General features: G+C 47.0%; 1 protein-coding gene across 1 annotated transcript in view; it reads right to left on the reverse strand.

Moving 5' to 3' along the window:
• The window catches only part of LARGE1 (LARGE xylosyl- and glucuronyltransferase 1), a 446,230-nt gene that overhangs the window by 5,464 nt on the left and 419,499 nt on the right, over positions 1 to 21,267 (reverse strand). The window contains exons 10-14 of the mRNA XM_066590172.1: positions 16,252 to 16,407; positions 13,714 to 13,877; positions 13,132 to 13,410; positions 9,862 to 10,008; positions 1,544 to 1,739 (exon numbers count right to left, since the gene is read on the reverse strand). Coding sequence (XP_066446269.1) covers positions 1,544 to 1,739; positions 9,862 to 10,008; positions 13,132 to 13,410; positions 13,714 to 13,877; positions 16,252 to 16,407 — 942 coding nt within the window. The remainder of the gene's footprint in view (positions 1 to 1,543; positions 1,740 to 9,861; positions 10,009 to 13,131; positions 13,411 to 13,713; positions 13,878 to 16,251; positions 16,408 to 21,267) is intronic.

The raw sequence follows: 21,267 nt of genomic DNA on the forward strand, positions 1-21,267 counted from the left end.
GACTAGCGGTATAACCAGGAGCAGTGAAGTGGCCCGCTAGCTTCCATGTTTTGTACAAAATATCAACTAATACCTGGTATTTATATTCAGCTTATCATCTGTTTCTAGTGGTTGCATTTTGGCTGCTGTATGCTGTGTATTCTGGCTCTGTGTATCCTGTTGTTCTGTCCCTGTCATGTGACATGTGAATGCGTCCTGTTCTGTGGCGTGGTTCCTAGGATCAGCTAGGGCCCAGATCCAAAGATCGCTGGGCTGCCCTTTATTGGGGCGATGTCCCTGCGTAGGTAGGGCCATGCCATCCTCCCAGTAGCACAGGGACAGTTGTCTGAAACCCGTGCGTATCCGTATCTCTTGGTCACGATCGTGTGGGCCCCGTGCTTAGTTTGCCCACACGATCGTAACAGTTACAGTCCCGCCTCTTGTCACCATACATGGTATTATTTCAAGGGAATGTCCACCTTTTTTTTATGTCCAACACTCTGTGCCGCTAATCCCACATGGTGGACATACAGTTGAAATCAAAATTAGTCAACCCCCATTGCAAATTACATTTATTTGTCCCACTTACAAACGTTCAGCTATTTGAAAAATGACAATTAAACAAAACCAATTTAAATAGCTCAACACGACTAATGCAGCACGTCTCTTCTCCAAATTCACCACAAGATGGGGCTTTTAATGACTCCAGAACTATTCAACTCCCTAAATAGAATCCTTCATAAGAGCAAATCAGCTGTCGTCTCAAGCACACCCGGTGCAACTAATCATGGGCTTCAGTAGTTGTATCAGGTGTGCTTGAGATAAAACACATCAGATACCTGGAGTGCCGAGGGCTTCACTGACTGTGACATTTGATTGCATGTTAAAAATATGGCTGAGTCAGGAGAGGGGTGCAAAAAGTTATAGAAGAGATCTTTGTCTTATACGACGAACAAGGAAAATGATGCAAAAAGGCCCTGAATGTTCCTACAGATACAGATGGAAACAGTTCAGAGTTATAGGAACACTGGCTGCATTACCTAGATGTGTCAGGAAGAGGGCGCTATCACCAGTTGCCACCAGATTCTGAGGAGGAAGGTGGTTAAATGCCTCCAGTGACTGCAGCGAGATCTGGTGGCCTCTTTCACACGGGCGACAGCGATATCTCTGTGTTTTCTTGTGGTCGTATCCTGATTTTTGGCGCTGCAAAGTCGCCACCAGAAGCCGCCGTCTGGTGATGCATCACGTCTGCAGCCGGTCAGAACGGCAGAAGGAGCTCGACTAAGTACAAATTCCCAATCTTTGCTCTACAGACCTGTATAAAGGGTCAAGCATTGATTTGCAGGAATGCTGCCATCCAATAGGTGGCGCTGCAGAGGGATTGTCCCATCTCCCTTATTTGCACTGAGTACTACAGCTGCCTGTCGGGGGGGGGGGCGTAGTTCTGAGACTACACAACATGTGTAGGAGCCCCTATGTATCTATAATAGTGGGGTCTTCTTGTGTGACCCCAGGCTGGCAGTGACCCTTCTCTCTGTGCCCCCCTGTAGAGACCCCCAGTTACCTGTGCATCCAGCTCCATGATGTGAGCCACTTTGTTCCATCCAAATCCAACAAATCTGCGGTCGTACTCCGGGCAGTTCCGTCTGACCACCACGTAGGGTTCAAAATCTGCTTCCCATTCCACCCGGTAAGGAGTCGTTGCCGTCCTCCATTTGGCAAAGTTGGTGGGAGCGTGCCCCTTGGTCCAGACGTGGTACCTGCAATGTAATAATCCCATTTTAATACATTCAACAACGTCTTCTCCAGGTAAACGTCACCTGGTTCCAGAAAGCTTTCATGACATACGCTTTCTTCGGTGGGGGTCCAGGTGCTGAGGGACCACCACCAATCCTACAGAGCCTGCAGTAAAGAGAACACTTCCCAAAATGCAAATCACCACAGCAAGCTCTGTGAAGACACTGAAGAAGCAGGGAATACTGTAAGAATTGAGCTCTGGAGCTGCAGAATACTGAGCTACAAAGGTGAGGCTATAGAGAGCGGTACAATAATGAGTGTCTGCAGGTAGTAGTGAAGCATGGTGGAGAGCGGTACAATAATGGGTGTCTGCAGCAAGCAGTGAAGCATGGTGGAGAGCGGTACAATAATGAGTGTCTGCAGGCAGCAGTTACGCATTGTGGAGAGCGGTACAATAATGGGTGTCTGCAGCAAGCAGTGAAGCATGGTGGAGAGCAGTACAATAATAAGTGTCTGCAGGCAGCAGTGACGCATGGTGGAGAGCAGTACAATAATGAGTGTCTGCAGGCAGCAGTGAAGCATGGTGGAGAGCGGTACAATAATGAGTGTCTGCAGGCAACAGTGAAGCATGGTGGAGAGCAGTACAATAATGAGTGTCTGCAGGCAGCAATGAAGCATGGTGGAGAGCAGTACAATAATGAGTGTCTGCAGGTAGTAGTGAAGCATGGTGGAGAGCGGTACAATAATGAGTGTCTGCAGGCAGCAGTGAAGCATGGTGGAGAGCAGTACAATAATGAGTGTCTGCAGGTAATAGTGAAGCATGGTGGAGAGCAGTACAATAATGAGTGTCTGCAGGCAGCAGTGAAGCATGGTGGAGAGCAGTACAATAATGAGTGTCTGCAGGCAGCAGTGAAGCATGGTGGAGAGTGGTACAATAATGAGTGTCTGCAGGCAGCAGTGAAGCATGGTAGAGAGCGGTACAATAATGAGTGTCTGCAGGCAGCAGTGAAGCATGGTGGAGAGCGGTACCATAATGAGTGTCTGCAGGCAGCAGTGAAGCATGATGGAGAGCAGTACAATAATGAGTGTCTGCAGGCAGCAGTGAAGCATGGTGGAGAGTGGTACAATAATGAGTGTCTGCAGGCAGCAGTGAAGCATGGTAGAGAGCGGTACAATAATGAGTGTCTGCAGGCAGCAGTGAAGCATGGTGGAGAGCGGTACCATAATGAGTGTCTGCAGGCAGCAGTGAAGCATGGTGGAGAGCAGTACAATAATGAGTGTCTGCAGGCAGCAGTGAAGCATGGTGGAGAGTGGTACAATAATGAGTGTCTGCAGGCAGTAGTGAAGCATGGTGGAGAGCGGTACAATAATAAGTGTCTGCAGGCAGCAGTGAAGCATGGTGGAGAGCAGTACAATAATAAGTGTCTGCAGACAGCAGTTACGCAAGGTGGAGAGCAGTACAATAATGAGTGTCTGCAGGCAGCAGTGAAGCATGGTGGAGAGCGGTACAATAATGAGTGTCTGCAGGCAACAGTGAAGCATGGTGGAGAGCAGTACAATAATGAGTGTCTGCAGGCAGCAATGAAGCATGGTGGAGAGCAGTACAATAATGAGTGTCTGCAGGCAGCAATGAAGCATGGTGGAGAGCAGTACAATAATGAGTGTCTGCAGGTAGTAGTGAAGCATGGTGGAGAACGGTACAATAATGAGTGTCTGCAGGCAGCAGTGAAGCATGGTGGAGAGCAGTACAATAATGAGTGTCTGCAGGCAGCAATGAAGCATGGTGGAGAGCAGTACAATAATGAGTGTCTGCAGGTAGTAGTGAAGCATGGTGGAGAGCGGTACAATAATGAGTGTCTGCAGGCAGCAGTGAAGCATGGTGGAGAGCAGTACAATAATGAGTGTCTGCAGGTAATAGTGAAGCATGGTGGAGAGCAGTACAATAATGAGTGTCTGCAGGCAGCAGTGAAGCATGGTGGAGAGCAGTACAATAATGAGTGTCTGCAGGCAGCAGTGAAGCATGGTGGAGAGTGGTACAATAATGAGTGTCTGCAGGCAGCAGTGAAGCATGGTAGAGAGCGGTACAATAATGAGTGTCTGCAGGCAGCAGTGAAGCATGGTGGAGAGCGGTACCATAATGAGTGTCTGCAGGCAGCAGTGAAGCATGATGGAGAGCAGTACAATAATGAGTGTCTGCAGGCAGCAGTGAAGCATGGTGGAGAGTGGTACAATAATGAGTGTCTGCAGGCAGCAGTGAAGCATGGTAGAGAGCGGTACAATAATGAGTGTCTGCAGGCAGCAGTGAAGCATGGTGGAGAGCGGTACCATAATGAGTGTCTGCAGGCAGCAGTGAAGCATGGTGGAGAGCAGTACAATAATGAGTGTCTGCAGGCAGCAGTGAAGCATGGTGGAGAGTGGTACAATAATGAGTGTCTGCAGGCAGTAGTGAAGCATGGTGGAGAGCGGTACAATAATAAGTGTCTGCAGGCAGCAGTGAAGCATGGTGGAGAGCAGTACAATAATAAGTGTCTGCAGACAGCAGTTACGCAAGGTGGAGAGCAGTACAATAATGAGTGTCTGCAGGCAGCAGTGAAGCATGGTGGAGAGCGGTACAATAATGAGTGTCTGCAGGCAACAGTGAAGCATGGTGGAGAGCAGTACAATAATGAGTGTCTGCAGGCAGCAATGAAGCATGGTGGAGAGCAGTACAATAATGAGTGTCTGCAGGCAGCAATGAAGCATGGTGGAGAGCAGTACAATAATGAGTGTCTGCAGGTAGTAGTGAAGCATGGTGGAGAACGGTACAATAATGAGTGTCTGCAGGCAGCAGTGAAGCATGGCGGAGAGCAGTACAATAATGAGTGTCTGCAGGTAATAGTGAAGCATGGTGGAGAGCAGTACAACAATGAGTGTCTGCAGGCAACGGTGAAGCATGGTGGAGAGCAGTACAATAATGAGTGTCTGCAGGCAGCAGTGAAGCATGGTGGAGAGTGGTACAATAATGAGTGTCTGCAGGCAGCAGTGAAGCATGGTAGAGAGCGGTACAATAATGAGTGTCTGCAGGCAGCAGTGACGCATGGTGGAGAGCAGTACAATAATGAGTGTCTGCAGGCAGCAGTGAAGCATGGTGGAGAGCAGTACAATAATAAGTGTCTGCAGGTAATAGTGAAGCATGGTGGAGAGCAGTACAATAATGAGTGTCTGCAGGCAGCAGTGAAGCATGGTGGAGAGCAGTACAATAATGAGTGTCTGCAGGCAGCAGTGAAGCATGGTGGAGAGTGGTACAATAATGAGTGTCTGCAGGCAGCAGTGAAGCACGGTGGAGAGCGGTACAATAATGAGTGTCTGCAGGCAGCAGTGAGGCATGGTGTAGAGCAGTACAATAAAGAGTGTCTGCAGGCAGCAGTGAAGCACGGTGGAGAGCGGTACAATAATGAGTGTCTGCAGGCAGCAGTGAAGCATGGTGGAGAGCAGTACAATAATGAGTGTCTGCAGGCAGCAGTGAAGCATGGGGGAGAGCGGTACAATAATGAGTGTCTGCAGGCAGCAGTGAAGCATGGGGGAGAGCGGTACAATAATGAGTTTCTGCAGGCAGCAGTGACGCATGGTGGAGAGTGGTACAATAATGAGTGTCTGCAGGCAGCAGTGAAGCATGGTGGAGAGTGGTACAATAATGATTGTCTGCAGGCAGCAGCGAAGCATGGTGGAGAGCAGTACAATAATGAGTGTCTGCAGGCAGCAGTGAAGCATGGTGGAGAGCGGTACAATAATGAGTGTCTGCAGGCAGCAGTGACGCATGGTGGAAAGTGGTACAATAATGAGTGTCTGCAGGCAGCAGCGAAGCATGGTGGAGAGCAGTACAATAATGAGTGTCTGCAGGCAGCAGTGAAGCATGATGGAGAGCAGTACAATAATGAGTGTTTGCAGGCAGCAGTGAAGCATGGTGGAGAGCAGTACAATAATGAGTGTCTGCAGGTAATAGTGAAGCATGGTGGAGAGCAGTACAATAATGAGTGTCTGCAGGCAGCAGTGAAGCATGGTGGAGAGCAGTACAATAAAGAGTGTCTGCAGGCAGCAGTGAAGCACGGTGGAGAGCGGTACAATAATGAGTGTCTGCAGGCAGCAGTGAAGCATGGGGGAGAGCGGTACAATAATGAGTGTCTGCAGGCAGCAGTGAAGCATGGTGGAGAGCGGTACAATAATGAGTGTCTGCAGGCAGCAGTGAAGCATGGGGGAGAGCGGAACAATAATGAGTGTCTGCAGGCAGCAGTGAAGCATGGGGGAAAGCGGTACAATAATGAGTGTCTGCAGGCAGCAGTGAAGCATGGTGGAGAGCGGTACAATAATAAGTGTCTGCAGGCAGCAGTGAAGAATGGTGGAAAGCGGTACAATAATGAGTGTCTGCAGGCAGCAGTGAAGCATGCTGGAGGATTCTTGCAAGTTTCTGGCTGCGTTTCAGCAAATAGATTTGGTCAGGATTCTTGGTGTTCTCAATGCTGAGGAATACAGGCAGATACTTATCCAACATATAATACCATCTGATGGACATTAAATGTATTCTGCAGCAGGACAACAACTCCCAACATCCAGCAATGTCATTAGGAACCATCTCCAGGGTAAAGAAGAACAAGGAGTCCTGGAAGTGCTGCTGTGGCCCCATAGAGCCCGGATCTCACACCATCTAGTCTGTCTGGGATTACATGAAGAGACAGAAGGATCGGAGCGAGCCGACATCCACAGATCTGCAGTTAGTTCTCAAGATGTCTCGAACAACTGCCCTGCCGAGTTCCTGCAAAAACTGTGTGCAAGTGTCCCTAGAGGAACTGATGCTGTTGTCAGGGTTACGGGCGTCCAACCGAATGCCGATGTGATTTACATTTCTGTTTTTTCAGTCACTTTGTTTTTTGTTAATTTATAAGAATAAAATATCATCCCTTCTAGTTTTTGGAAGCTTTCTGACTTTGCAGCATTTCTGCACCGCGGCCCAAATGTTTGCGCAGTGCTGTGTGCCAACAAGACGATGTGAAGAAAAGGCTCCGGCTCTCCTAATACGACGATGGAATACACAAAGTAAATCTCTTGGCCATTAAGGCGCAAAATACGGCGGTCACTAAGGGGTTAAAGTCCCTTTACACGGGCAGCGCATGTCCCCTTTAAGAGAGTAGCACTGCGGCGCGGCGCTGACATCTTCCAGCTGTTGGGCGCTGCTGACTTGATAAGCTTGTTCTTTCTCCTGGCTGTACATCAAGGTCTGAGGAGGTAAAGCCGCAATGTGTTTGTCACCGCCTCCCACTGCGCTGTGTACAGACCTCTGCTAATTAAACGCAAGGCGCGGCTCGCCATCTGCGTCCCCGCCAGCCGCGGCCTCCACCGGACACACTGCGGCCCCATAACATCAGGAGGGATCAAGATCTGTGACATTAAACATATCAGTTTGTGCCTTCAGCGTTGGGAGGGCTGAGAAGAACGAGTCGGCAGCCAGGAATAAATGACAGCATCTGCTGCCGCGTGGACGGCGCCGGGATCTCCTACGGCTGACACATCCGCATCTTGTCACTCCAAGACTCTGCTGACGTCTTACAAGTCTCCACGCAATTAATTGGAGGCTTTGGAGACGTGTCTTGGGCCCCCGAGGGTCTGCAGCAAAGCTCAGCTTGAAAATAACACGGTTTACATATACAGACTGATCTTCAGATCAATCACTCTAGTCACATCTAAAGCTGCATTCAAAACTTTTGACACTTCTCAGAACTCGCGCCTCAGTGTCTGGACAGAACATGCACTGCTGTGCGGCGTTTACACCGGGTCCTACATAGCAGTCTAATAAACAGAGTCTCAGTCCATGTAATCCTAATGCAGCTCTGGATCTGACTAGAGTATAAGGTCTACATTGTCTGCAATGTAGCTCAGCATTCCAATATACAGAAGAGTCGGGACGTCGTGTCACATGGAAGTAACTATAAAGATGAATGGGGCCCGCACCGCGTGTGATCCGTGGTAAAAGGGAGAACTGTGCTGTCCTGCGGACTCAAGAGGAGAGGAACATCCGGCTTGTTATCAGCGCAGAGTCCTGCATCTCTGATGGTATGGGGGGCATTAGTGCCAATGGTACGGGCAGCGCACACATCCTGAGAGGCCCTATAAATGCTGACAGCATATAGAGGTAATACCCTAAACCACATACTGCATCCAGTCACAACAGCATGGCTTCCCAGAAGAGTCTGGGGGTGAACCGTCCGCCTGCAGTCCAGACCGTCCACCAATAGAACCGGCCGCCTGCAGTCCAGACCGCTCACCAATAGAGTTGGCCGCCTGCAGTCCAGACCGCCCACCAAAAGAACCGGCCACCTGCAGTCCATACCGCTCACCAATAGAGTCGGCCGCCTGCAGTCCAGACCGCCCACCAAAAGAACTGGCTGCTTGCAGTCCAGACCGTCCACCAATAAAACCGGCCGCCTGCAGTCCAGACTGTCCTCCAATAGAAGTAGCCACCTGCGGGCCAGATCATCCACCAATAGGACCGGCCACCTGCAGTCCAGACCGTCCACCAATAGAACCGGCCACCTGCAGTCCAGGCCGCCCACCAAAAGAACCGGCCGCCTGCAGTCCAGACCGTCCACCAATAGAACCGGCCACCTGCAGTCCAGACCGCTCACCAATAGAGTTGGCCGCCTGCAGTCCAGACCGCCCACCAAAAGAACTGGCTGCTTGCAGTCCAGACCGTCCACCAATAAAACCGGCCGCCTGCAGTCCAGACTGTCCTCCAATAGAAGTAGCCACCTGCGGGCCAGATCATCCACCAATAGGACCGGCCACCTGCAGTCCAGACCGTCCACCAATAGAACCGGCCACCTGCAGTCCAGGCCGCCCACCAAAAGAACCGGCCGCCTGCAGTCCAGACCGTCCACCAATAGAACTGGCCCCGGTAGTCCAGGTCGTCCACCAATAGAACCGGCCCCTGTAGTCCAGGCCGCCCACCAATAGAACCGTCCGCCTGCAGTCCAGACCGTCCACCAATAGAACCGTCCGCCTGCAGTCCAGACCGTCCACCAATAGAACCGTCCGCCTGCAGTCCAGACCACCCACCAAAAGAACCGGCCACCTGCAGTCCAGACCACTCACCAATAGAGTCGGCCGCCTGCAGTCCAGACCGCCCACCAAAAGAACTGGCTGCTTGCAGTCCAGACCGTCCACCAATAAAACCGGCCGCCTGCAGTCCAGACTGTCCTCCAATAGAACCGGCCGCCTGCAGTCCAGACCATCCACCAATAGAACCAGCCGCCTGCAGTCCAGACTGTCCTCCAATAGAAGTGGCCACCTGCAGTCCAGACTGTCCACCAATAGAACCGGCCGCCTGCAGTCCAGGTCGCCCACCAATAGAACTGGCCCCTGTAGTCCAGGTCGTCCATCAATAGAACCGGCCCCTTGTAGTCCAGGCCGCCCACCAATAGAACTGGCCCCTTGTAGTCCAGGCAGCCCACCAATAGAACCGGCCGCCTGCAGTCCAGGCTGTCCACCAATAGAATGGGCCGCCTGCAATCCAGACCGTCCACCAATAGAACCGGCCGCCTGTAGTCCAGACCGTCCACCAATAGAACCGGCCGCCTGTAGTCCAGACCGACCACCAATAGAACAGGCCGCCTGCTGTCCGGGACAACATTCCTCTCCCAAGACTCCAGCAATTATCTCCTCGCTTCCGAGAAGGGGGCGCTACACAGCGGTAGTCATGGCCCCGCCCCAACTTCTTTGAGATCTACTGCTGCCATTAATTTCTAAATACGTCATTTAAAAAAAAATGAAATGGCACAATATCCCTCCCCCCCACACCCGCCCCCTCCCCCCCCCCACACCCGCCCCCTCCCCCCCACCCCTCTGATTTGTTCTATTGTGAATAAAATATGTTTAGATGAGATTTACAAAACAATCTGTTCTTTTTTCTTTACTTTCTGGGAATTGGGCTGTATTTTCTGTAGTAGCTATTTACTGCCTGTAGGTGTCACTGTTTCATTCGTTTACAACACTGGTTGTGACTAAGAGCAACCGGAGGCCTCTATATTTGGATGATGTGAGTGTCAGTGACATCTACAGGTTGAATTGAGGAACTGCACCCTATGATATGATTTTATTTTGCAGTCTTGTACCCACCTGAAGGTGAATAAGGTGCCCATATCCAACATGGAGAGCAATTCGGCTTTCGATTTGGGGAAGGAGAGACGATATCGCAAGGTCTCGAAAGCAGGGATAATCAAAGCCTTCTTAGTGTTACTCATGTCCAGCTGTACGACTGACTTCCTGGAATTGGGAATAAGAGGAGAACCTTAATACTGGTTACATTCAGGGGCGTATACAGAAATCATAGTGTGGAATAGCAAAACTCAGAAAGGTTTTAAATAAAATTCCATAAAGCAAAAAAATGTTGGCTTCCTGCAGCCACCACTAGGGGGCGCTCACTGCATATGGATTTATAGAGTCAGTAGGAGCTAAAGAAATGTGCCTGCAATGAGCCCTCTAGTGGTGACTGCAGGTAGTGCTAACACAATGTCATGCTGCTATGGTAACCCCTCCCAGGAAAGGCCCCTTAGTAGTTACATGCCATTGTGCATAATGGATAACTTGCAAATCGGTGAGGGTCCGATATCTGTCATCCTCACCAACCCCAAAAAGGGGGCCCCAGTAATCACACATGTGCACTGCTGTACTGTTCACTTCAATGGGACCACAAGACCGCTTGAACAGAGTGGCAGCGCACATGTATGACTGCTGCAGCCAACTCTTCTGGACACGCTAGGACCTCGTTCTCAGGATTGGGGGAGTCCCAGAGTTCAGACTCCCACAGACCCTTATCGCTGCAGAAAAATAATACATCTTCAATAACAACTTAAGCTCTGCTACATCTCAATTCTACATGTCATGTATATAGCTCTCTGAACACTGTAATTTTATTGTATTTCCTAGACCCACCACCAGTAGGAGCTCCTGCACTAAATAACATCGGTATACAATTGATTGCGCCAAACAGACGATTATTTATATTTTTCCCAAATGGATGAAACATCAAAGACTCAGAGATGCTAATAAGGAACCCTCCGAAGATGTTCCTGCAACGCATCTTCTCTGTTCATCCATAATTTACTGTATGTATTTACAATCATATTATCACAAGCGGAAACCATCAAATTACACAGAAATTAGGTGGAACATTTTAAAAGCTCCAATCATTTCCTTTTCACAGATCAAACCCCAACGATTGAATAAATATCAAGATTGTATTCATCAGTTCTGACATAAATTAGATAATGTCCAGTGTATAAGTGAATAGATCAAACTAACATACATCCAAATACAATAAATACTATAATACTGTCCACTATGTACAAGAATATAACTGCTATAATACTGCCCCCTATGTACAAGAATATAACTACTATAATACTGCCCCCTATGTACAAGAATATAACTACTATAATACTGCCCCCTATGTACAAGAATATAACTACTATAATACTGCTCCTATGTACAAGAATATAACTACTATAATACTGCCCCCTATGTACAAGAATATAACTACTATAATACTGCCCTCTATGTACAAGAATATAACTACTATAATACTGCCTCCTATGTACAAGAATATAACTACTATAATACTGCTCCTCTGAAAAAGAATATAACTACTATAATACTGCCCCCTATGTACAAGCATATAACTACTATAATACTGCCCTTTTGTACAAAAATATAACTACTATAATACTGCTCCATATGTACAAGAATATAACTACTATAATACTGCCCCCTATGTACAAGAATATAACTACTATAATACTGCCTCCTATGTACAAGAATATAACTACTATAATACTGCTCCTATGTACAAGAATATAACTACTATAATACTGCCCCCTCTGTACAAGAATATAACTACTATAATACTGCCCTCTATGTACAAGAATATAACTACTTTAATACTGCCCCCTATGTACAAGAATATATCTACTATAATACTGCCCCCCAATGTACAAGAATATAACTACTATAATACTGCCTCCTATGTACAAGAATATAACTACTATAATACTGCCTCCTATGTACAGGAATATAACTACTATAATACTGCCCTCCCATGTATAAGAATATAACTACTATAATACTGCCCCTATGTACAAGAATATAACTACTATAATACTGCTCCCTATGTACAAGAATATAACTACTATAATACTGCCCCCTATGTACAAGAATATAACTACTATAATACTGCCCTCCCATGTATAAGAATATAACTACTATAATACTGCCCCTATGTACAAGAATATAACTACTATAATTCTGCCCCCTATGTACAGGAATATAACTACTATAATACTGCCTCCTATGTACAAGAATATAACTACTATAATACTGCCCCCTATGTACAAGAATATAACTACTATAATACTGCCCCCTATGTACAAGAATATAACTACTATAATACTGCCCCCTATGTACAAGAATATAACTACTATAATACTGCCCCCTATGTACAAGAATATAACTACTATAATACTGCCCACTATGTACAAGAATATAACTACTATAATACTGCCCCCTATGTACAGGAATATAACTACTATAATACTGCTCCCTATGTACAAGAATATAACTACTATATACTGCCCTCCCATGTATAAGAATATAACTACTATAATACTGCCCCCTATGTACAAGAATATAACTACTATAATACTGCCCCCTATGTACAAGAATATAACTACTATAATACTGTCCTCCCATGTATAAGAATATAACTACTATAATACTGCCCCTACGTACAAGAATATAACTACTATAATACTGCCCCCTATGTACAAGAATATAACTACTATAATACTGCTCCCTATGTACAAGAATATAACTACTATAATACTGCCCCCTATGTACAAGAATATAACTACTATAATACTGCCCCCTATGTACAAGAATATAACTACTATAATACTGCCCCCTATGTACAAGAATATAACTACTATAATACTGCCCTCCCATGTATAAGAATATAACTACTATAATACTGCCCCTATGTACAAGAATATAACTACTATAATACTGCCCCCTATGTACAAGAATATAACTACTATAATACTGCTCCCTATGTACAAGAATATAACTACTATAATACTGCCCCCTATGTACAAGAATATAACTACTATAATACTGCTCCCTATGTACAAGAATATAACTACTATAATACTGCCCTCTATGTACAAGAATATAACTACTATAATACTGCCCCCTATGTACAAGAATATAACCACTATAATACTGCCCCCTATGTACAGGAATATAACCATTGTAATACTGCCCCCTACTGATTAGTTTTCTGCATGAGCGATACTTGGTATGGATACTGTCACCTTCCGCCTTCTCCATCGTTACCTGAGGCTCTCATAGAGTCCATACATGGGCAGGAAGTCTATATCAGACAGGAACATGTATGGGGTGCTGACGTGTTTCATGGCCACATTCCTCAGCAGGTTGACCGGGTAGAACTGTCCCTCCTTGTAGACGATGTGGTAGCCCACGTTGCGTCGGTTGAGCAGCACTTCGGAGCCCTGTGCATAACGCAAGAACTGCTGGGCTTCGGCATCTGACAGGTACAGGGCCAGGCTGATGGGGCCCTCCCAGTGTTTGCAGATGGCTTCAAGCATCTGGAGTCTACAAAAGGAGAGAAGAACCTCAGCACAGAAGCACCCCATGCTTACTAGTCTCTAATGTGTTTTCAGATTGCCACCATTTTCAAGATCTCTGCTAGCTTTCAATAAATAGTAATATTTTGATTCATTTCTGATATATCTCTATGTGTTTTTCTTACTTGCTATATGATATAATTCTGTCTGCCTGCAACCACCACTAGGGGGAGCTCTCTGTATAAGTCTGTATGCAGTGAGCTCTGCCTTGTGGTAGCTGTAGGTAGGTGCTATTACAATGGCAGGGGTACCATCCAACGCTGCCACCTACCTGTCCATGGACAGCTGTGCCACCAGAGTGACGTCGGTATCATCAGCCGCCGGCTCATACTCATAGTGCAGGAAGTAGAGGTGAGTACGATGAACGGTGAATCTCTCCCGCCTGAACTCGTAGCACAGATCGTCCTCGTCGAGCTCGGACAGCTGCTTCTGGAGCTGCGAACAGAGACGGACGGAGAAGGCGTTTGAGAAAAGGGTGCACGTCCCTTTAAGAAAAAGGCTAAACACAAATAGTCCTAGTAGTGCAGTAATACAGGGGCGTGGCTTGTAACAGCTCAAGAGTGGCATCCATCAGTACGGTGACGGTCCTTGTGGAAGTCTTACTGGCGGCCATATTGGTTGTCGCCCACCTTCCCCACTACAGCGTCCCCGATAGAACTATTTAAGGGTTTTTTCTCTTTTTTCACACTTTTTGCTGTTTAAGGGTTCAGTAATTAGTAACATTTCCTGCTGACACGACAAAAGACACTTTGATGTTTTATTTATGCGCAAGTAGCTGCTAGAAGCGCGTAGGCTCGGGATGGACGGCCGCCCGGTTAATATAACGAGGGGATACAGAGGAGGCTCCTTTCATCGCCAGCAGTAATTAACAAGCAAGGGGGTCACTAACTAATTAATGCATCTTAACTTTCATCAGCAGAACTTGGAAGATCCGCAAACCAAAAATATCCAAAAGCATGCAGTACTGCCCATGGCCACCAGGGGGAGCTGAAGAGATCTCTATTGGTTTGATCTCTACCTCAACTTCTTCAAGGAATTGTCCACTTTTAGTGCCAATCTTGTCTAGGTTTAGTTCTCCCGCAGTCGTGATCTCGAGTCCCGCTCAGCTGCATTATATACGGGAGTCAGAGATCGTCTGAAATCTACTATTTGTTTCATCCCAGTGAGCTCATGTGTATTCTGTCCACCGTGCTTTACACTGCAGCTCTACTTGCTCAGATTTTGTATGAATACAAGCTCACCAGATGTTTGCTTCTGGCTGGGAGGCAGGTTACTGCTTCAGGGGCCCCCCTTTGCTTCTCTGACTGCAATGAAGACAATGCTAGCTCTATCCCTTCACTAAGCCACCACCTGTCAGAAGCTCAAGCTGCTGGTCTGTCCGCCATGCTTTATACTGCAGCTCTGCTTATTCATATTTGTGTATAAATACAAGTTCACCAGCACTTTGCCTCTGGCTGGGAGGCAGGCTATTAACTCAGAAGCCTCCCCCACTTCCCTAAATGCAGTGAAGTCCATGCATGTTAAGCCCCACCCCCTAAGTAAGCCCCACCCCTTCAGTAAGCTACTACTGAAGCTCTACGCGGTTTTGTCACAATCTTCAATGCGTTTTTTTTACAGTAACCTCATGGCAAAGCACGGTTGTAAAAATCGCACGTGTCTTTTCATATACAGCTTTGGCGCAGTGTTTTACCGCAGCTCATCTGCGTTTACTGTACAGTGAAGATGCCTTGGACTTCCCTGATGCAGCAGAGCTAAGCGCAGACGTAGATGAGACGAGTTAGTGAGATGCCGAAGAACTACATAGCGCATGCCGAGGTCAAAGTGAGAACAAAGTGCGGTTTTACATGGGACTGCAGGTACAACGCAGCTCCAAAATATTCAACAACTACATGCGACAAACTCTGCTCTGCTACACTGGCAATATGAGGTGGTGATACTCGATCGCATCATGCATGTCAGGCAGTGACATGAGCTGGGCGCTGTGTGCGATGCCCCGTGTTGCCGGCGCACAGCGAGAGGAAACTTGGTATACAACAAGTCATGAATATTCATGATGCCAGGGGAGGAGGGCGCAGGGGGCAGCGCCAGCAGATGGCATTGTGCAGACTTGGCTCAATCTTTGTGTAACAGACATAAAAACCGATGAGGTGCCCGGGACGCAGATTTGTTACGACAGAGGTCGGTCTGATGGCATTTCCAGGGGCGTCATGGGACGCTCACAGTGCGCTCCGGGCAAAGTGGGGAGAGTGTGCCAACATCACCAGCCAGAGGGTGAGTGTAATTAAAGAGGAAGATGCCCATGAGGCTGGGGGGCACAGGGAGGATCCAGGCGGTGACTGAGTCCATCTTTCTTCTGCATGGATCACACCGAGGTATGAAGATGGCATTCAGGGTCTGTGCAAAGCTGGGTATGGGCATTGCCATGGTACCAATCGTGCCAGGTTAATTCAGAAATAATCTTTTTTTTTGCTTCATTTTCAAGACCTCTGCTTGTTGTCATTGAATCTTGTTTAACTCGAAGCCTGTAAACATTGTGCAGACTTGATACATTGTAACAAATCCTCAGCTGTGAGAAGTATCACTCTGTGAGGCATCACATCAGCAGCACACACCTCTCCCCGCTTGTTACAATGTATCAGCCTGCACTCCAGAGGATTGTCTGGACCGGATACAAGTGTAACAAGTCCTCAGCTGTGAGAAGTTTCAGGTCTGCGCAGTTTTTCTGGATGCTCACAAGAAGGTTCCCATTCACTGACGGCAAGCAGAGATCTTGAAAATGGAGAGGAATAGAGCTATGAAGTGGGCTCACGTTTTCGCTGTTGATGTCGGTCTCGCTGGGGCAGCCGAAGAGCTCCCTCCGCAGGAGGTTCCCGTCGTACTCCAGGAAGGTCAGGTAGAGGTTCCGGAAGAACTCCACGTGTTTGTTCTTCACTCTCAACTTTTTGGGAGAATTCCAGTGAATGACCTGCAAGAAGAAGGAAACCGAGTGAGTACTGAAATACTCTGTACTGCAGCATACTAGATCTGCGCACTGGTGCTATAATCCTGCGAGGACTGTAATACTGCCAGTCTATCAGCAGGGGTCCGACTCCCAGCCACAGTGTTCCAGTGAGCACCACACCCCTCCATTATTCACCAGGCGGCACAGTGCCGTACACTTGGTAGTGGTTGTGACTGGCACTGCAACTCACTGCAGCAAAGTCCAATTAAAACAAATGAGACTGAGCTGCAATACCAGGAGCCACCACTAGTAAAAGTATGGCGCTGGTGAACCAGGAATGGGATGCGGTTACTTAGGGTGCGCTCTTGTTATGCACTGATACATATGAGTAGAATAATGCCGCGGTTTTGCAGATCAGACGTCTGGGAAAGCTGGGTGACAACCCCTCTAAGGAGGCCATATTGGTTCTGGATAGAATAGAGGAGATGTCACCGGAGCGGGGGAGGGGTGGCGACTCTCCAGTACTTGGAACGTTTCCAGCTCTGGTCTTAATGATGTGCCGACTGTGAGAGGATGTGTGCTGAGGCAGCAGTGTAACTCATCCCGCAGCCTCCGCCTGTCACAGGATCGCTGCCGTAGCACTTCACAACCGACAGTTCAGCCGCCTTCTTAAAGGGGAACTCCACATTTACGCTACTTTGCTTAACCCTTTCATGGCCGGCACAGAGCAAAATGTAACTTTTTGGAATCCCTCATTTTTGGGACACACAGGGCTTCCTTATAATCCCACAGATTCCTATCAAGTCCGGCCCGCCCCAACATCAACACCGAAGTATTGCAGTATACAGAATGATCACATGACCCCAAGCTCCAGTCCCCCGGGGGAACCAAATGAAAGCGTGAAAAAGATTTATTAACTGTACAAAAATATTAAAGGTTCAGCGTGAAGCAGAAGGACCATCTGTCGAGTATGGAGAACCCTATCCGTTATGTGTGCCGCCACCTAGTGCTCAGACAGGGCACTGCACATTGTTTCATATGGGGAGAGTGGAGAAAGAGCTGTTGAGGATCAGGCGGTATAACTCAAGGTGCCCGATCCTACTCTGCCCCAACATCATGTGTCAGGCGAAGGTTGGAGGCCCCCATACACATCCTGCAGACGGCTGCTGAAATCCGTGGGTTTGGACAGCTGTACTACTGTGTATGGCGGCTATAAGAGGGATACGCAATGTGCAGTAAGGTGCCCGGGCACCAGGTGGCGGCACAGATAACGCTTTGTTTGGACCGTTTACCAGGAATCAGACGTGAGATATAATGAGGGTCAGACGCAGAACCCGGCAGTGTATCCGGCAAGTGTGCACCATGGGGGGCAGCTATCTGCCCTTCAGATAGGCAACTTTTTACAGGGTACCAGGGCAGGACGGGCAAAGATGACAAACTCATAAAACCCTCCACTACTCCAACCCCACCACATGTGCGCTGAGTGTCTCAAAGTCACAAACTGTCAACTGTCATATTATTTAACATGACAGTACTATCCGGTACTATGGGGTGATATTGGATGGTAGCATTAGGTGGCACTGTATGGAGGTATATTATAGTATGATTGTATAAGGTGGCGCTGTATGGCGGTATATTATAGTATGGTAGCGTTAGGTGGCGCTGTATGGAGGTATATTATAGTATGATTGTATAAGGTGGCGCTGTATGGCGGTATATTATAGTATGGTAGCGTTAGGTGGCGCTGTATGGAGGTATATTATAGTATGATTGTATAAGGTGGCGCTGTATGGCGGTATATTATAGTATGGTAGCGTTAGGTGGCGCTGTATGGAGGTATATTATAGTATGATTGTATAAGGTGGCGCTGTATGGTGGTATATTATAGTATGGTAGCGTTAGGTGGCGCTGTATGGCGGTATATTATGCAGCGCTGTATGGCGGTATGATATAGTATTGTAACATTGTGCCATATAGCATGGTGGTATTAGGTGGCATTATATGGTAGTATATTATAGTATGGTTGTATAAGGTGGCACTGTATGGCGGTATATTATGTGGTGCTGTATGGTGGTATATTATAGTATGATTGTAAAGGTGGTTCTGTATGGTAGTGTAGTATGGTGGTATATTACAGTATGGTTGTATAACGTGGCACTTTATGGCGGTATAATATAATATGGTAGTATTATGTGGCGCTGTATGGTGGTACATTATAGTATTGTAACATTGTGCTATATAGCATAGTGGTATTACGTGGCATTATATGGTGGTATATTATAGTATGGTAGTATTATGTGGAGCTGTATGTTGGTATATTATGTGGCGCTGTATGGCGGTATATTATACCGGCAGTATGGTAGTATTATGTGGTGCTGTATGTTGGTATAATATGTGGTGCTATATTATAGTATGATTGTAAAGTTGGCGCTGTATGGTGGTATATTATAGTATGGCAATATTATGTGAACACTGTATGATAGTATTATTTGGCACTGTAGGGTGGTATATTATAGTTTTGCAGTAATACATGAACACTGTATGGAGATGCTATGTGAATACCATATGACGGTATTATGTGGACATTGCGTGGCAGCATTTATTTGAGCACTGTATGGCACTATTATTGGACATTATAGGGTGGTATATTAGTATAGCAGTTTTATTGCAGTGTTGTATGAGCACTGTATGACAATGTTATGTGACTACTATAGGGCAGTATTATGTAAGCACTGTATGGCAGTGTTATATCGGCCTTCTATGGTACTGTTATTTTGCACTGTGTGATGGCATATAATAGTATAGCGGTATTATATGAGCACCACATGGCAATGTTATATGAGCACTATAGATCGGTCTTATATAAGCATATGGTCCTGTTATTTAGCAGTGCAGGGTGGTATAGTATGGCGGTATTATGCCTCTGCAGACCTCGCTCTTGGCTTTGCACCGTCACGAAGGACACATCCTGTATATGTGAAGCCTTCACCTAGCAGCTCGTTTTTTACTGCAGCGACCACATTTTTTTGAGACAGTGTGACCCTCAATGGCCACTAGATGGCAGAAGAGACCTCTGCAGCGCTGCGCGGCCTCCGAGCGCGAGAAAAAATCCAACTAACCTTCAAATCTCCCTCATTTATCTGTAAGTCACCATTATAGCGAGCTGTCAACCTCCAGCTGCAAGACGGAAATCACACCGATTTGGGGTGTTTGACCAGGAAGATTAAAGTCGTTTAACCTCTACATGGCCGGGAGAGACGGCGCGTTTGACGCCTTTCTCGAAGCCCCCGGCGGACGTGTATTGATGAGGGGTAATTAGCGAGGACTGACAGCTGCTCAAATGTTCGGCTGGAAAAAATGTATTTAGGGAGTGTCAGAAAATATCGTCGCTGCTCGCATCCGGAAAAAAGAAAGCGGCGGGCGTTGGAGGAAGTCGCCACGAAGACATATAATGCCCCCCAAACCCCAGCATTTGCATCAGCTCCTGGGTGCCAATGCAAAATCTGTACCAGGGCTCCCACCAACTAGGTGCCTTTGCCCACCCATCATGCACCGGGCCGGGTATGACTGCCACCTCTGTGCCCCCTCTAGTTACATCCTGCCCCTTTATACGTCAAGGATCCAAATGTGCCATTTCTACATGATGGGGCGGAGCTATATTATTAGCCCCTCCTCCACCTCCCTGGTGCTGTTCTTCACCTCCCCTCCTCATTGGCCCCTCCCCCTCCCAAAAAACAAACACTGGGTTAATCAGTAATGATTAACATGATTATACCCCTTCCGCTTAAAAAAAAAAAAAAAGTTGTTCTGCAGCAGCTGAGTTGTGCAGTTGCTCCCCAAGGTGGTGAACTCCAGAGCAAACTGAAAGCACCCAGTATCATCCAGCAATTTACAGGTGAACAATTTGAGAAGTGTAATATTTTGAGGACTCGATATGGCGGTATTATTTGGGCTCTTTAAGGGAGCATTATCTGGATTCTATATGCTATTTAGCCACTAGATGGCGATGCTATGTGGGCAGCATAGGGCACTATTATCTGGACACTATATGCTGTTATGTGGTGTTATTATCCTGGCACTATATGGTGGCCCTTTCTTATGGGCTTGTCACAAGAAATAAAGTTTTCCTGTGTCCATGCGCTAACAATCTGATTGGTAGGGGTTCGATCACTGGGACCCCCAGCAATTACAAGAATGGGGGTCCCAAAGGTCCCCGAATGGATGGACAGGTAGTCACGCACCACCGCACCAGTCATGTCACTGGGAGGTAGTAGCGTGCTTGAACGTGGCCATCTCTGGCAGTTCCATTGTAATTAATGGAGCAGCGATGTGTGATCTCCAGAACCCCCGTTTGTGTGATTGGCTGGGGGCTCAGCAAGCTTATTAATACACGGTGTATATGGCAGTATTATCTTGGTACCATATGGTGGTATATTGTGGGCTGTACATAACAGTATTATCTAGGCTATAAATGGCGGTATAGTGTGGGCAGAATATGGCAGCTTTATCTTAACATTACATGGGTTGTATATGGTGGTACTTTTTATCTTGGTACTGTATGGCTGTATTATGTGGGATGTATATGACAGCCTTATATTGACACTATATGGTGGAATTACGTAAATTATATATGAAGGCATTATCTTAGCACCATATAGCTGTATTATGTGGGTTTTATACTGTATGAGCATTTTAGGCTATTGTGGAATTATAGGGGTTGTATTATATTGTCCTGACACCATACTGGGGGTATTATGTTAGCGCTATATGGCTGCATTATATGGGTAGTATATGCCAGTATTGTATTGATACTATATAGTGGAATTATGGAGGTTGTGTAAGGACATATTACCGCACCATATGGCGGTATTATGCAAGTTGTCT

Source organism: Eleutherodactylus coqui, chromosome 2 (genome assembly GCF_035609145.1).
Source record: "Eleutherodactylus coqui strain aEleCoq1 chromosome 2, aEleCoq1.hap1, whole genome shotgun sequence".
NCBI classification, from domain to species: domain Eukaryota; kingdom Metazoa; phylum Chordata; class Amphibia; order Anura; family Eleutherodactylidae; genus Eleutherodactylus; species Eleutherodactylus coqui.